Here is an 18,870-nt window from a genome sequence, read left to right as displayed (position 1 = left end):
CCTGCTGAAATCCTGTGTCCAGCAACATTGATCACATCATCAGCTCGAGACAGGACATATAAATAGCCATCTTCATCCATATAACCTGCATCCATGGTATCATAATATCCCTAGACACAACACAAACAAAAATAAACTCAGGAATAGTACCAGGATCATCCATCCATTTCCAATGAAACAAACAAACAAAACTGATTGTTTCAAATATTTGGTGCCCAAGAGATTTAATTATTTAATATTCTCCACCATTCTTTTGTCATAATATACTGTGCAGCTCCCTTTCCCGAAAAGGTTTTGCAGCCTTTGTTAAGTCACAACAAAAGACAATACATAAACCTGGATTTTCTTCCCTACCCTGATTCCTTGACCCCTGACAGCTTGAAGAAGATGTTGCCTGAATCTGCACAGGAAAAATGGAGTCGCTACAACACAATGAATGTTGTCAAATTACCTCTGAAGATATTCCTGTTTGCTGAATCCAAATATACATCATCATCATCATCATGCAAAGGTACACACACGAAAACAGAATTCACCTGATCAATTCACTCATTTACTTTTATTGAAAGGAAGCTTCCATTTTGGACAGTTACATAGGACCAATCTATCTTTTTGTATAAGGAAAGGAGAAAGCCAGTCCTTGGATAGTTCATCTGAGAAGGAAACAGACTATTTCAGAAAGGAGCCTCCAATATATTTACACATAGTGGGCAAGTGTGTATTTTGAACTGATACCAAGTTAAAATGACTAGATGTCAGCAGCAGTAATATATTTGAAGCTACTCTAGTCTAAGGTTGTGAGGCTTCTATCTTTTGTTAGATCAGATGACATAAACCAACTTTTATGTACAGAAGCCTGAATTTGTTTCTTCTGTTTCACATCTTTAAAACAGATTGTGCCCAAAATCTTGAAGTATCTATGAAAAAAGTTGTACCTTGAAATGTTTTGAATTCTGCAACACATATATTAAGTATCTCCCATTAAAATAAGAAAATTTTATATATTATCCAGATTACATCTACTCTAATTAAGTTCTACAGGATTACGAAAAGTTTATAGAATTAATTTTGCCATTCTTACTGGAAATTTTTTGAAATATAACTTCTGAAAAGTTTCCTGATTTTCCCAAAGTCCTGAGAATGCTCCAGGAGGCAAAGGCAACCTTAAATCAAAAAGAGCAGAGTGAAGTGCATAGCAACATAGAGATAATGAGTACGACTTCCATGCTTTACATACATACTTTATATTCAGATAAATAATAATTGGCTATACAATCAGAAACCAATTCTTTTTAATAATACACTGGTAACAGATCAAAAAGACAATACATTTGCTGTCATCACATGCATGTAGCTCTGAACTGTATCCAGACCATACTTTTTATATAACATAAGCATCCCTGACATTCAGTAAAATAAGGTCTGGTCAAGTAAACACTACACTCTTTACTATAAATGTGTTACCAGCATTCAATTTTCAACATTTCCAAGGATTAAGTATCTGTCATTAAGTGTGTGCATACATATGCCATGATACAGACAACTTCATTATTATAGGTATCTCTTTCTCTACCACAGATACACACTCACACAGATATACACATGAGCTGAATTATCAGATGCATGGATCTTCAGTTTCTGTAAAATATATGACTTAAATTACTACAGTAATGAGAATTTGAATAAAAACACCTTTCTTTTTATTTAAACTGTGCATAATATTTTTGTAAGTATTAGAGTTCTTTGAAAGTATATTGATAAAAGTCACTTTTAGGACTTTCTAAAATAACTGGACTTATTTATTTTTTTTAAGTGCAAGGCTGTGGAATTTTGTATTGCTTTATTAGATGAGATTTCAATTAATACTATAGACCCATTCTTCAGTCAAGGATACGGCATGACAAAAAAATGAGAGATTTCACATACATCTCTGCAGGTATAAGAGAAGCTACAAAGGTCTCAGCTAACAAAGAAGTGGTTGGGTTTTTTTTTTCCTTCAAAGCTCTGATGGGGTTAAACACAGCTCACTTGAACTGCCTAAGAGATACATATTCAGACATATCAACACAAATTTTATGAAGCTTAACCTTAGTAACAGAGAGAGAGAACATGCAAGCAAGCATATTTATACAGATAAAATCATCAAAGCCTCATACAGACCTTAGTAGCACATGCCTGCACTCCTAACCAGCAAATTTTTACCCAGAGTTTCATTTTCTACTCAAATAGTGCCCCTATGATCAAAAGGCAAAATATCCAGCAGTGAAACACCCGTCTGCAGCACAGCAACACTGATACCATTGCAAGTCTCCTATAATGTTCAGGTCACAAGAGCAGGTGCTACCAGCTCAGTGAAATGCACATTTCTAACATTACATTTACAAAAAAACAATAATTATATATATACATTTACTTTTTTTTTTTTTAACCTAAATATGGTAAAAATAGCACAAGCTATATTGAAAAGGCCATATTATCTAGTAATAATTCAAACACATGACTTTTTACAATTCCATGTTCTTCCAGCTTAATTCAGTTTGATTAGCATAGCAGAATATACTATTATAAACATTACTAATTTCTGTGAGCACTCTGGCTCAACACATCCTGTATATCACATTCCCTGAAAGTATGGTAAAGGTAAGGCCAGAAATGCCAAAACACTTATCAGGTCATTAACCAGGCTTCAGGAGGACAGTTTTGCTTCTGCCCATCTGGAGAGAATTCACTGGCTTATTTTAAGACTTCAAAGCTCAGTAAGCAAAAAAAAAAAAAATTAAAAAAAAAAAATTGATCCTGCTGTTTGTGTATGTATGAGCATATAAGAGGCTAATAGCACAGCACAGCAATTCATAACAGCCTCAGCCATTGCAAATTTTGTACTTTAAATGTATTTAACAGTCTGTAACATTCTTGTGATGGGAGAAAAAGGAAAACTCCTTTTGACAAAGTCCTTAATATTCCCCACAGCTTTATTCAGTGCTTTGCAGTTAGTCATTAAAGAAGAACCAATTTTATTGCTGAAATCAGAAAAACATTTTATTTTCTGTAACTGTACACAGAAATGTGCACCATATCATTAAAAATATAACCCCTGCTCCCATCTTCGGGCTTGAGGGCTTTTGTTTATTTGCTTCTTTTTTCTTCTTGTTGTTCTTTTTTATAAAGAACATTGCTTTATAATGATGATAAGTACATTCACAATACATATTTCGTAAGTCTAAGGAAACTACACTGTTAAACTACTGGATACCACAGGTATTTCTATAGCATAAATCATAGCACAATACAGACATGATCTGAAAATGTGTCTCCATGGCTTTCTGTAAAAAGATTACTTGCAGTTAGGACTCTATTTCACCCACTAAGCAAAAACTGAATGCCATCTCCCTAGTGTCCATCTTTTAAGCAAAATAGTTCCAGAGCAACAGTCACCTACAATTCTCCTGTGACAGTAAAGTTCTTAGCCTCATGACTGACCAGAATTTCTAGATGCTGTGCAAACACAAATAATTAATAAAATTAATAAAGATAGAATTCAGTTTGCCAGAGCATAAATCACATTTACTGGATTTTTGCCACACCAGATTAAAATGCCCAGAGCCAAAAATGTCTCCAACCCACTGTTGTCAATAAGAATGCCGCCATAAATTCCAAGGGGAGCAGAACCGGATTGTAATTATGTGAAAGGAGCCAGAAGAGAGTCAATCAGCCAGAAAATAACAGCAACTTGAAAGCAAACATCTCTCCCTTTCCTCAACAACCCCATAAAAAAGGAACATTTTTTAGATTTGGGGTTTGAGTCTGTTCTTCCTGGGAAATATAACACACACCTACAGAACATCTATATATAAAACTTGTTGCCTCTTTGTCCAAACATTGAGTCAAGGCCTTTTGGGGTTATTGCTATTCAGAAGACAATGTTGAGCAAAAAATGCCAGCTGTGCGTAAGTAAGCCTGATTGCCCCAGACATGATCCTGCTTCTGTTTCACAAGTGACAGGAGCTCAGATGATGAAGACAGATGGAGGTAGGTTCCTTCAACATAATTTCCACAATGCACAAAGAAGCTGTTTTGCTTGGTTTCACTTTTGGAGGTATTTACTGTATTTCTCCAGCTACCTATTAATTCCTCTCTCATCCTGCACAACAAGCCACCAATCACCCAGCGCTGAGCCTTTGGATCTGCTATCAGTTTAAAGATAAACTCTACCTTACACTATTCATAACTCTGGCAGCATCTTCTATCTCATGATTGCTTCCTTCTTCTGGAGAGGACAGTCACAAGCTTCAACAAATAAAAATTCAAGACAAGCTTACCAGCTTTTTCTAAAATATGGATATGTTACCATCTATATAGCATCAGGCTAACTACAGTCAACACATGCCATTTAACTAGCAAAGAATAACCACTGTTTCAAACCCAAGTCGAGGTTCACTAAGCTGAATGAAAGCACCAGAACTTGATAAAAGTTTATCTCTGGATTTAAAACCTCAGAAAAAATGTATTCCGTATTCTGATGTCACAGCAGTTTTTCACCAGTACAGGAACACTAGTACAAATGCCTTTCTCCACTTACTGCAGTGAAATTAAGGTGACAATAGCAAAACTACAGGAATACAGTTCCAGGCCCATTTCTCATTTCAAGATTGAATACATTGAGAACATCATCAGGAAAACTAGGTAAACTATGTAAATTAATGATGTAAATCATAGGGTTTCATTTTACACAGATTCACTCTAGTTACATTTTAAAAGATAAAAAGGTAATTTCATTATACAGTAGAGAAATTAAGACAGACCAGATGAGCTTTGCGGCATCATTGAAAAACTCTGAACTGCTTTCACATTAACTGCTTACTGCTAGTGAATTTTAAATCACAATCATTACCTGTTTTTTTAAGCATTGTTTTCCCATGTGTCACATCATTTCAGGACACCACTCATCAAAATTATGTAAGATTCCTTTTTATCAAAACAAAGCAGTTATGGACACAGCACTCAAAAGACAATTTACAGGAAAAAAAAATTCTAAAAGCACAAAGGAAAGCCAAAACCAATCAGAGATGTTACCTTGCTGAATTTCAGAAAAGGAATCCTTCTGGTTTTTGAGTAGACAATGGTACTCACGGGCTGCTCATTACAGCCAGTCAAAGCAAGTATAAGCCATTGTTACATGAGTTTGGGCTTGTGAATGGAGCTAAATCATCTTGCCTGGCAGCTATACTATTATTATTATTTATGAAGTGCTGTGCATAAACATAATTCTTAAAATTTTTTATTGAAAGTTCAAAAGCCATCTGGAATCAAGAAACTTTTTCAGATACAAGAAACAACAACAGTGGAAAAAGGGTGAAGAATGGGCAAGAGAAGAAACAGCATCTCCAACATTCACACATCTGTGTGAAATACTCCTTTAATAAGCTGAAAGAAGTCAAAAAAAGTAGTTGGTTTCATGGTATATTTTTCAGGAAAAAACCCTACAGCTTAGTGGAGAAGAGAGAATGCATCAAACACTAGAGAAGGTGTTTGGGAAAGGCTAACAGTAAAGGAATTTCAAATGCTACTCACAGGTACTCAGCCAGAAATCTGTTAGAGAACCCATGTTTGGCTAAACTGCTTGCACACTGGAAGTCCTACTCATTGTTTCACTTGTACAAGGAAAAGACAAAGCTAATAAAAAAAACCCAAACAACAATACACGTGGGAGGCTGGCAAGAAGAGAAATACTTTGCACAGATTCATCAGGATCATCTTATCTATGACCATGCATATAACACAGCTTAAAGGATGTCACCTAGTAAATCCTGTTTCAAGACCATAATTTTGGTTAAATGACAGTGTGTCTTTAAGATAAAGATCTAGGTTTGACCTAGAGGTGTTAAAGAAAACCACCATATATCCAAGAATTTGTTCCAATGGTTTAATACTATCACTGTTAGGTGTGTTACTTCTCATCTGAATATATCTAGCTTCAGCTTCCAGTCTCTGTATGCTAGATTAAACAGAAGTCTCTCAGAGATGCCTTTGTCCTGGGGGTATTTCCTGACCTTGATAAAGTCACCACTTAACTGATGTTGGCTGAAATACAAACCACAAATTAAACTGCATATTTCTTTAAGCCAGGCTTTCCAGCACCCAACTCTCATTCATTATCTTCTCCAAAACCCAGACAGTTTCTCAATACTCTTTTGAAATACAGACATAAGAACCGATCATACTGCATTAATCGTTTTACTAAAACCATATCCACAGGCAATAATAGTTCATTTTCAATTTTCTACTGAATAACAAGGGATCATACTGACTGCTCAGTTACTCTAGCAGCAACACTTAATTCAGATACTTTGTGTACTCAGAGGTTTATCCACTGCCACATAAAAAGCCCCTTTGAAAGTCACTGCTTTCTGAAGTACAGTCCTTCATTTTGTAAATCTAATAATTTTTCACTGTTTCTACATGTATGACCTTTACCCTCAAGAACATACTGCAAGTGGTCTATGCAGGATTATGCATTTTCTTTACTAAGTTCTACAAGGAACATTTTTCTCCCTCCAGCAATCTTCCTTGAGGACAGTCACTCAGGTCTGCAACATGTCTTCTGTTGAGTTCCCTGTAATTTGCTGATACATTATGTATTTTTTTAATTATTATTTCATATTTTGAAAATTAATATGAAGCAAACTAAATATAACTTCCAAAATGACAAAACACATAATTAAAACTATGAAAAATAAAAACAACTCATACAATGAAGATATAGCTGAATTTCCATCAGACACTCTATAAAGAATAATCACATGTAAGAGAGATGTTTCTTAAGTATCTAAGTACTTGAATTTCAGGGATTATTAGATTTACAGAAGGAAAATTAATACTGTGTATTTTTGTTGTCATTGGATCAAATTGAATGACAAAAGAATATATTTCCACTGAATGGGAACACTTATAAAAAGTGAAAAATTGACAACATTCATTCCTAAGACACTACATAACAGTAAGATTATCAGTGGTTATTTTGGCATCTCAGGTAGTGTTAATGTAACAGTCTTCTGAGCAAAGGCCTTATTTTGGCTTCAGATGTAGTCTCCCCTTGCTTTCATTATCTGAAAGCACTGCCATCACCTTCTGGCCAGCTCTTCCTCCCGTGGGGAAGAAGAGCATAAACAAGAGCTGTGACCTTTCTCATGTGCATATCCCAGCTTAGAATGCCCACATGTTGACGTATCAAGCCTTACAATATTTCTCTCTATTTTCTTTAATGGGATACTGAGGTATCACAGTGTGCTGCAAAAGACTACATCCTTTTCTTTCTCTTTTCTTCCCTTTAAGCTCATTTGGTTAACATTTCTATAGTGCAAATTAAGGAGTACATTCCTGGCTTCACATTGCTTCAGACTTCCACATAGATGCTGATGATTTTTTTAATGCGTTGTAAGAAATATTAAACAAGTAAAATATCCAATTAAAACCTATTTACTAAATACCATATAAAGACTGAACACAGTATCACAAACAGTGAAAATGTGAATGGGTTGCTAATTCTGAACAAAGTCTCTTTCACAAAAGGACATTAACTTTCTACTATTTGCTTCAAAAGTCCTGTCACATTTGTATTCAGCTAACTTAAAATCTAAAATTATAAAAAGCTGTAAATGACCCTTTCTATATAAAACCTTGTGAATAAATACTATCTTAGTTTACACTCTTACTGCATTATACATAATGTTCTGCATTATTTTAGTTTTTATAATGGGGTGGGTCATCATTTGAGTAATTTTAACTTCTGACAGAGCATTATCATTTTCTTTCCTCTTCTTCCACTAATCCCAAATGAATGTAAAAAACCCCACAACATTAATGGTCTGCAGAGCCTCTCATACCAACACTGTTCTTAAATGCAATTAAACCAAGGCAACCAAAGAATTTCAGAATCACTCATGAAATAACTAGATTGTCTCATCTCTTTCTTAATATTGGAACTGAAACATTCATGTGATTCTGTGCAGTGGATATTGATAAAACAAATTTGTAAATACTTATCCTGTAAACTTATGTTATTATGGCACAAAATTAACCTTGCAAACTGTAGAGGAAGTATAAGCAGGATCTAGCGGGAAATTTACTGGCAGGCATTGCTCTCTGGATAGAAGGAGTATAAGGCAAACGTCCTCTTGCTGTCATGGCTGAACATAAAGAATAATGCAAGATAATGAGACAGTGCTGAGAACTCCTTGATAAAATAAACACAATGTGTTTTGGTATTTGTAATGTACAAGAGCAGAACTGAGTTTCCCACTGCATTAGAATTAAAGTGGAATTTCTGTTTGCTAATGTTCCTTATGAGAAGAGACAGTTTTGAAAACTCTCATGATTACACATATACACACACATTTTCAAGTCTGTATTAATTACAAGGAGGTCAGAACAATGAAAGCAGAAGTGTGCCACTAAATCAGGCTGGTCCTGCTAATAAAAATGGAGGTCATTGCTGCTATTATTTCCTCTTCACAATAAGTCCTCAGTTAATTATCTTTTATGTCCAAAGATTCTAGCTCAAAAAAATGTAAAATTAGAAACAATTCATATAAACCCACCTCATCAGCTGCAGTTGTCTTAATTTTTCCCTGCCCTTTCATCATTAACACTGTGACACTGCATTTGATTACTTCACCCTGGAAGAGTTGTAAAGTCCAAAAGACTATTTCATTGTCCAGGTAAATTAGCCTGTGTGAGAGCCCTGGTCAGCAGAAATCTTTCCAAAGGGCACACATGATGATTGTATGAAAATAAATAAATGCAGGTATCGGCAAATGAGTAAAGAAAATAATGTATTTGGGGCAGAAAAATGTAATTAGGTGTGAAAAAATACATTCCTAAATTAGAAATTACATTTCTACTTTTACTTCTGCAAGTTAAAATTAAGTTTACAACTTTCTTGTAAGAATAAATATTTTAAATACATACTTATGAGTACTGCAGGCCTCAAGAAGCCCCCACAGTCTTTGCCATGATTTAGACTGGGATAAAAATTACCAAGAGCAGCAGCACACCACTTTTGCACAGCTGGTATTGTAAGCAGCATGCGGCCACTCTCCTCGCCAAGAAATCCTGGAGAATATTTCTCAACTCATATATACTGCAGATAAAGCAAATACCTGTGTTTGTTTCCAAAATGGTACTTTGCTGCAAAGTGTTTGACAGAGTAATACCCGACTTGTCCCTTTTCTTCTAGCTGCAAGGGAACATGTCCCTAGGGTAACAAACAAGCACTGCTAGTAACAAGGATCATCCCCACTATTTTTAAGAGGTCTGTACATGCAGAAGCCTGCTGAAGAGATTAAAAGAGGCAAGGATTCTTCACAGGAGGCCTTTATGAAACCTACCCATAACAAAAAAAATAAAAATAATTTTAAAAAAAAGTATTACAGCTAAGTAACTGCTTAGCAGAATGAAGCAAAAAATATAAAACATGATGTCTTAACCTAAAAGAAACAACTCAACACTGCAGCAAATTGACACTTACCAGAATGAAACCTGGAATAAAATGTTAAGATACTGCAAACCTAAACTAAACTTCTTTTAACCGGCTAAAGGTTCAAAGGTTGGAAGTGTTAAAAAATCCACAATAGGCCTCCTAAAGCTCATCAATACCTTTGCCTCTTTTTCTTGGGCTTTTTCTTTTGGTTAAGCTACAGAATGAATTTTAAGAGATTCCACTGTCTCAAAAGATTACATCAGAAAAAGGCTGGAAGAGAAAGAGCAGTGATAGTTACCCTACCACAGAACTGGTTTCATATCAACTATGGTAATGACACAATGTAATTTCTTTGACCCCTGCTCTCCCCTCTTTTTCAGAATGGATATTACAGTAAATACGGACATGAAAAAATACTAGTGCCCTTGTGCCATTACTCTTTCTTTGAGTGATCCAATGCAAAAAAACCCCAACAACAACACAAAAAAAACACACAACAAAACAAAACAAAAAATCCTCCCTTTTTTCCCTATGAATTTAGCTGACTGCAACAGAAGTCATGCTGGGCAAGATAAAATAAAACAAAACAACAAAAAATAATACAGAAACACATTTGTAATCCCTTAAGATAAATGCCTAAACATGGGGCCACATTAGGGAAGATAAATTCTGGCTTTAAAGAGGTTGACAATAACCCCAAATAGGATCTTCTAATACAGCAATATCCAGTCCTGACAGGCACTTAAAGATAGCAATGACTCAGAAATGCATGCACATGTCTACCAACATTACCTGTTAGCAGATATAATTCAGTTCGTTCAGCAGCATTGCTAGGGATGGAACTCATTTTTCTTCTTGTTGGGTAGATAACCTAAGCACTGACCCCAAGATAGTTGTGTCACCTCTGCAGTCAGTGGAGAGACACAAGGACATCTGGAAGGCGATTTATTCGATCTTAGCTGAATGTCCAAAATGGCTAGGATCAATTTCCTTACATAAGAAATACCTTTCTCTCTCTCCACTGACCACAAGCCTACGTTTTACTATGGCATCAGGCATTACAGAGGTGAAAGCTCTGAAAGATAACCCTCCACTCAGACCTGGGTTGCTGATACTGCAAACCACAGTCGACTAAGAGCTGGAGCAATTTTAATTATTCACACTCAGCAATGGAATGAATGCACAATCTTACGTGTGTCATAGGAAAACCACCTCTAAATGAGTCTGTTGATTCAGGGGAAGATCATGTGTGCACTTAAACATATGCCTTTGTGTCCTGGTGGCTCAGTTTAGACACCAAAAGAAAAATTTTCACTATGAGAACAGTTGGACGCTGAAATTGTCTCTCCAAAGAAGTGGTGGGTTTCCCAACACTGAACACTTTAAAGACTCAGACCACCTCATCTAAACTGGGTTTCTAACCAGAAAGGTTGGACCAGATGATCCTTGAGGTCCCTTCCAACCTGGCATTCTATGATTTTGCAAAAAACCTTCACACCTTGGCAACTCCAGCTCCCAAGTAAGTACCACACAGGCTGCCTGCATTTTTAGTGCTTTCTACAGCATGCTCCTAAGCAAGCAATGAAAAATCTGAGTTACCACAACTCTCCTGAATTTAACCACCACAGAAGTGGATGAATGCATTTCTTTCCTTGTGTTTGCTGGCAGTCAGGAGGTGTTCAGAACAGAAGTACTTTCTATTACTGGAAACAGAGGTGGTTCCAGCTAAGGTGTTAATCACCAAGTATGTATCTGTCTGAGGACAACCCCACTTGCCAAAAAGCCTGACAGAGCTGGCATGGGCTGTGGAGAGCAGTAGCCTAATGAGTTTTACAGAAGTAAGGAAAGGTTCTGGCAACATTGAGATGGCAGAAGGTAACAGAAGAGAAATGTAAATGATGTTAGCAGTGTTACGTAAGCAGATGCTCCTTAGCAGGTGCTAAGAAAGGTGTAGTTTCAAAAAGAATATTAAAGCTTATGGAACTCATCTGATAGGAGTCTGGCAAAATCACCTACATGATGCACAGAAGGGTTGATTTTTTGTTTTTTCTTTTTTCCAGGAGCTTTTTTCTTTATGCATTTTGTCCAAATATCACCATAATTGAACATAATTTTATACAAAGTATACTCGGAGACACCTTGCTGTTTTTACAGATATCAAAAAGCCCATATTGTCCCCTTAGGAATGTGCACCACTTGGGATTAGGAGATAGTGAAAGAGCATCACACCAGTAAACCAAAGCCTGTCAATCTGCATTGCTGTACTATTTCACTAAACTGAAAGATAAAGCAGCTAAGAGAATGATTCAGTATCTTGCTCATACATCCCAGCAGGAAGGCTTAATCCCATGCCAGCAGGCTGGTAATTAAGAAAAAGCTAACGTTTGTTGGAGTCTAAGAAAAAAAAACCCAACCAAACAACAATCCACACTCATTCACTTGCACAATTTCATCTGCAATTTTTCACTATTAATGGGCATTAAAATTCTGGCACCTTGGTATCACTGTCAGAGACAGCCACGCTTTTCAACCCTCATTACTTCAATTTATGTTATAGGTATATATAAACTTCAGTCAAAAGACAATCAACCCAACTATAAGATTCACAGTTTGCTTACTTTACCACAATATTTCCTAAAGTCTTCACCTTCACTGGTTCCTTATTTTCACCCAGAATCATCACTGCAAAAAAAGGAATATAGGATGAGAACACCTGTCAAGTGGTGTGGTTTTAGGTGGAGGACAGTATCTGTCTTCATTTATATCAACTTATGTCACACTTCAGAATGGCAATACACCAAATAACAAAATCAATTAAGTCACTTGGGAGTTCCAAACTGGATAATCTCATGACCTTATTAACATTCAGCCTTAAATACAAAAAGTCTTATATAGTATTTGTGCTTTGGGAGCAGAAATATATCAAAGACAAAAAGGGAAAAACATAGGATTGAAAATGAAAAGACACCCTCATAATGATCTTAACTTCCAGATGCAAATGACCCTTCAGGAACATGACAAATAGAAGAAAATGCATGCAGGTAACTTGAGTAAGAAACAACTAAAGTTACTGGAGGCTAACCCAGTTAATGTGAGAACTACTATTAGCAGTAAATAACTGCATCTGCTTTTCAAAGGCTTTCAGGAGATCCAGACAGATGCTCTCAAGCTGACAAAGCTGATTCTATTCTAGTACATAGAGGTAAAGTAACTCATGAACTAACCAAAGCTGCGTAGTAGGGTAAAGCTACAGTGCAGCAAAGAATCCAGACCTCCCAACTGGAGCCTCATCCCTGGATCACACTAGACCATCACCTTCAGTGAAAATACTGTATCTTGGTAATGAGGTTTCTGAGGAAAAACACCTGAAACAGCCTCTTCCGTGCAGTCATCTGGGAAATCTATTACTACCATCCATTCCATATGAAGGTGTAGGCATAAGGAACAAATGACAGATACCAATTTGGCTATATCAGACAGAATTAAACAAAGTGAAACGACTGAAACACGGAAAAACAGGGAGGAAATGTTTTGATAGTCCAGGCTGACATGGATTTAGCAACATGCTTTTGGAAGACACCTCAGACAAAGAAAGCAATGTTCAACTGGATCTAAATTAATACAAATAATCTCACATTCTGTATTAAAAAGTTCCAGAGAAATTGGGTTAAAGAGGATGACAGCCTTCTGATTAAAACCCTGTTAAAGCTCTTGTAAGTAATACCATATTCTATCCCTTTGAAGAATGCCAAACATCAGCAATTTACTATTTCTGGGTGAAGCCACTCCTTCAAAGAGGATGGTATTTTTTAAGTAACTGAAGTGCCTGTTGAAAGAAATGGCTCACGGCAGTGACACAAGCAAGTCCACAAGGCCAGTTTTAAAAATTTGTGACTTGAAAGGAGAAACTAAAACTATTGAGGCTCTGAAAATTGAACACATAGCTATAACAGAACACTCAATTGCTAAAAATTGGACTTTATTTGTCTAGTTATCATTTCCTCTTTTGGCAGTTGTTACATTTTTTTCCTGATTTGCCAATATAAATTTCACTGTTTGCTCTCATTTTAAAAAGTGCAACTGTATGTAAAGCCTTACAATACAGTATTTTTTCATATATTTTGTTATATCAAGTGTAGAAGTATGCAGAAGCGCTTTCATATAGTAAAGACAGGAGTTGCTGATCCATTTTCTTGAATATAACTGAATTATTTGCAATCACATTCCATGACACACAAAAAAGCAGAGCTTCCTGTTATAGGAAGGAAGAAAATGTGTTAACAAGATTGTAGTTAGCTTTTCCTATGAAAGTATCATAAATATAAGCAATATTCCTTTCTACTAGCATGTTTAGCACAGTCCTACCATTGTATCCTGGCACTGGTTTCCCTGCCTGTCCAGGTGGAGGTGTTGTAGAGTTCCCCAAACCAACACAAGAAGCAGTAATTGCAGAACCAGATTCTGTTAAAAGAACACAAATATTGTCAGTTAGGACAGTTCTTAGTGTCATTAAGAACTTACTGGTTTTAAGTTTTCCTTCTAGTTCAGCACATCAAAATAATAAAATAAAATCCCAGACAAGCAATGGAAGATTGAAAATTCAGGAGCTTTTACGTACTATCTAATTAATTTGAATTCATTACAGAAATTTGTTTCTTCAAAAGGGAACTTTTTCCATTCCATAGAAGACAGCCAGAAAAAATTGGCATTGCACCTCTAGTTTATTCTGCTATGGGTATAAGGTTATATCACACCAGTGAGAAACCACCAACAGTGAAGGCAAGACAGAAACACTGTGCAGGGCAGGGGCACTTCAAGGGTAATTTCATGAGTATCTTTGGGAAGAATGAATTCCAGATAAAACATCAGCCCATTCTCAATCGATTATCTTATCCTTGTGGAGCAATACCAAAATGACTGTTGTTTGGTTTTGGAGCTACACATTCAGAGGTTTGCAAGGTAAATAAATGCTACATCTTATCCATGACAACACTGGTCAGGAAGATCAGAGAAGAGGAAGTGCTTGACAACATTTACTGTAAATAATGAAATTAGGAGTACCTCTTTTATAATCCTGGAGATCTCACTAGTATTTCTTGGTGACAACTATTTCAGATGATGAAAAGGCTCAAAAACAAATTGTGTAGAAAAGTCAGACCTAAATTTTCAGCGTTACCTAAATAAATTCAACTGGAACAATCTAAGGAATGGGAATCAAACTGCTGCAAGATTTTATAATCATAATCTAGATATGTTTTCCTCCTACCCCTACAAACTTCAAAGGTTTACTAACCAGAACATTTTGGACTTGGTTTCTTTTGGGAGTGCTGGGGGGAGGGAGTAGGGCAAGATGCTTCTGAGCCACAAAAGACTAAGTGTAGGTTGTAAATATTAGCAGGAACACTGTATGAGACTATTACTTTATAAACATGGCTTTATCATTCTGGAGATGTCCCAGGTCTCAGGTCACTTGGCCTGGAATTGATAGTCCACACCACCCTCAAGTGTCAGCACAAGAAAGCAGATTTGTCTTCAGCTTTATATTTGTATCTGATCAGTACGGTCAAAACAATTTTCAGTTCTCTTGTATTAGGAAATTACAGTTAATGTTGCTATGAATTTTCTCAGCTTCTATAGCATTCATCTGCCACTTCAGAAACTGTTAAATGACTATTCGAGTGCAAAAAGAAGCAAGAATGAGAACAAAAATACAGAAACTTGTGGTGGTTTTATGTTAAGTGTTAGTAAGTAGTTGAAAATTAGAATTAACACAGCTTAATTAAGCTAGGCCTAACTCCAGCTGTGGCACACAGAATGAGAATTATGAACCCTCATTGCTAACAAAGGCTAAAAAGTTTGCTTAATTGTTTCCCCACCTTTCCCTGCACCTTCTTTACATAATGCACATTCCCCACACCACCACAGATCCTCATCCTTTCTTCCAAAAAGCAGGAACCCAGGCTACAATTACAGTGGTGACACAACATCAAACTGATCTAACATACCCCACCCATGATCACACTGAAAGTTGCAGGAAGAGAAACTCAAAAGTTTATTCAACAGCTTGGGAGCTTCATTTTCTGCACAGTAACCATACTGAAGACTTTTTTTCCTCTTCTTCTCAGAACAGAGTGAAAATTGTATTTTTTCTTAGAGAACAGTGAATTGGAAAGTACAATGGAGGGGATAGTTTCTTTTTTGATGGTTAGGAGGAAAAGAAGTGGTAGCACGAAGTGTACCTTGCTTTACATGCTGCATGTCAAGAGCTAAAAACTATAACAAATCAGCTGAAAAAAGTATTCCATCACCAAAACATAGTAATGAGGTTTGTTTCTGAGTGGCAGGGAGCACAACATCACTGTTAACCTGATGAACCAGTAAGACTTGCATGAACTGGGAATTTACAAACATTTCTAATCAAGAGCTCTCAATCCAAAAACCCTGAGGGTAGATGGAAAATCTGCAATTTCTTAAAATTAGTTTGGATTTACTTGAATCTGTGACACACTGCTAATGAAAACAAATATAAACTAGATGGGAAACTTCATCATACCGATTTGCTTGCATTTCTCCTTGCTTTTTGGACAACAGTGAATAAGACCAAATTAAAGTCTACTTAAACTAAAGAAGAATAACAAGTTCTAAAACTTTGTCAATAGATCTTTATAATTGCTCCTATTTTTTTCTATTTTCTTCTCAATTACCAGTGGATACATCATTTTCACATTTACCCAGAGCTGTATATTCAGTTCCCATGGGTCAGTAAGGCTTTTTATATGCATGAAAAAAATACGGCTTTTTGGTGCTTGGACCAGATTGCTAATTCAGAGAGGGAATCCCAAAAGCATCTACTCTCTGTGTTAGGTTAACAGTTCACGAATGCTAAAGATTCCCTTACAATGCACAACAACAAAGGGATATTGTCAAAGGATAGTAGGAATCTTTACCTTGTACGTTTCTTGGGAAATCAAAGCATGTCTTCCAAACAGGATACTGGATTGAAATAGTCATTTCCCAAACCTACCAGAAAACAGCAACCCCTTTCTAGGACAGCATTTTTTAATCACAGAAAAACAGTCTGACTTGGAATCATAGAATCATAGAATCATAGGGGTTGGAAGGGACCTTGAAAGATCATCTAGTCCAACCCCCTGCCAGAGCAGGGTCACCCAGAGCACATCACACAGGAATGCGTCTAGGGTTTTGAATGTCTCCAGCGAAGGAGACTCCACAACCTCCCTGGGCAGCCTGTTCCAGGGCTCTGTCACTCTCACAGTAAAAAATTTCTTTCTGATATTCACCTTGAACCTCCTATGCTCCAATTTGAACCCATTACCCCTTGTCACCCACACTTAATCCCCAGTCCATTAACTGTTGGCCTAGCTTAAATCCCTCTTTCCTCATAATTGATACTTCTTAACTTGTAAGATTCACATCTCAAAATCAGAAGTCAAAGTAGAAAACTAGTATGACTTATAACTTTTAAGTTTATACTGCTGGGCTCATCTACAGCCTCTTGAACATTAGATACAGATAAATCACCCATAAAGCAAAAAAGTAGATACTAAGTCACTCTCCTGAACAGAAGTCAGTTAATGGTGACAGATAAATGTTGCCATCTACAAAAAGTTTTCACCTCCAGTGTTCCCCCAGATTACCTTCTCTGTTTCTCTTCCAAATCTATCAGTCCACTGATAGCAACATGCCTTGGTCTTTGTTTCCAACATTAGACCAAATGTATAACTTATAGAATCATAGAATCATAGAATCATAGAATCTTAGGGGCTGGAAGGGACCTCGAGAGATCATCTAGTCCAACCCCCCTGCCAGAGCAGGGTCACCTAGAGTACATCACACAGGAACTCATCCAGGTGGGTTTTGAATGTCTCCAGTGAGGGAGACTCCACAACCTCCCTGGGCAGTCTGTTCCAGTGCTCTGTCACTCTTACAGTAAAAAAATTTTTTCGGATATTCACCTTGAACCTCCTATGCTCCAATTTACACCCATTACCCCTTGTCCTATCACTGGTCATCACTGAGAAAAGCCTAACTCCGTCCCCCTGACACTCACCCCTTACATATTTGTAAACATTGATGAGGTCACCCCTCAGTCTCCTTTTCTCCAAGCTAAAGAGACCCAGCTCCCTCAGCCTTTCCTCATAAGGGAGATGTTCCACTCCCCTAATCATCTTCGTAGCTCTGCGCTGGACTCTTTCGAGCAGTTCCCTGTCCTTTTTGAACTGAGGGGCCCAGAACTGGACACAATACTCCAGATGTGGCCTCACCAATGCAGAATAGAGGGGGAGGAGAACCTCTCTTGACCTACTAACCACACCCTTTCTAATGCACCCCAGGATGCCATTGGCCTTCTTGGCCACAAGGGCACATTGCTGGCTCATGGTCATCCTCCTGTCTACCAGGACCCCCAGGTCTCTTTCACCTACACTACTCTCCAGCAGTTCAGCCCCCAACCTGTACTGGGACATGGTGTTGTTCTTCCCCAAATGTAAAACTCTGCACTTCCCCTTGTTGAATTTCATCATGTTTCTCCCCGCCCAACTCTCCAACCTATCTAAGTCTCTCTGAATGGCAGCACAGCCTTCTGGTGTGTCAGCCACTCCTCCCAGCTTAGTGTCATCAGCAAACTTGCTGAGGGTACATTCTATACCCTCATCCAGGTCGTTGATGAAGATGTTGAACAACACCGGTCCCAGTACCGACCCCTGTGGGACTCCACTAGTCACACACCTCCAACCAGATTCTGCCCCATTGACTACAACTCTCTGACTCCTTCCTTTCAACCAGTTCCTAATCCACCTCACTTCCTGGTCACCAAACCCATACCTGATCAACTTTTCTACAAGGATGCTGTGGGAGACGGTGTCAAATGCTTTACTGAAATCAAGATAAACCACATCTACCGCTCTACCATCATCTATCCACCTAGTAATTTCCTCATAGAAGGCTATGAGGTTAGTCAAACATGATTTACCCTTGATAAAACCATGTTGACTGCTCTTGATGACCCCCATGTCCTTGATGTGCCTGGAGATAGTGCCAAGAACAAGTTGTTCCATCACCTTTCCAGGGATGGAGGTGAGGCTGACCGGTCTATAGTTACCCGGGTCCTCCTTCTTGCCCTTCTTGTAGACTGGAGTGACATTTGCTATCCTCCAGTCCTCAGGCACCTCACCTGTTGCCCATGACTTACTGAAGATGATGGAGAGTGGCCTAGCAATGACCTCCGCCAGCTCCCTCAGCACCCTTGGGTGCATTCCATCTGGACCCATTGATTTATGGATGTCCAGATTACTCAACTGATCCCTAACCCAATCTTCATCTACCATGTCAAACTCTTCCTCTATCTTGACTTCTTCTGGGGCTATATGAAT

At 37.5% G+C, this 18,870-nt stretch overlaps 1 protein-coding gene across 1 annotated transcript in view; it reads right to left on the bottom strand.

The window, feature by feature from the left end:
* Positions 1 to 18,870, bottom strand: part of ACSS3 (acyl-CoA synthetase short-chain family member 3) — a 96,563-nt gene that overhangs the window by 4,936 nt on the left and 72,757 nt on the right. The window contains exons 10-13 of the mRNA XM_010008047.1: positions 13,844 to 13,939; positions 12,097 to 12,160; positions 1,082 to 1,163; positions 1 to 110 (exon numbers count right to left, since the gene is read on the bottom strand). Of these exons, the coding sequence (XP_010006349.1) occupies positions 1 to 110; positions 1,082 to 1,163; positions 12,097 to 12,160; positions 13,844 to 13,939 (352 nt within the window). The remainder of the gene's footprint in view (positions 111 to 1,081; positions 1,164 to 12,096; positions 12,161 to 13,843; positions 13,940 to 18,870) is intronic.

This window comes from Chaetura pelagica, unplaced genomic scaffold (genome assembly GCF_000747805.2).
Source record: "Chaetura pelagica isolate M959 unplaced genomic scaffold, ChaPel_1.0 scaffold50, whole genome shotgun sequence".
NCBI lineage: Eukaryota > Metazoa > Chordata > Aves > Apodiformes > Apodidae > Chaetura > Chaetura pelagica.
This window is presented reverse-complemented; position numbering and strand designations above follow the sequence as displayed.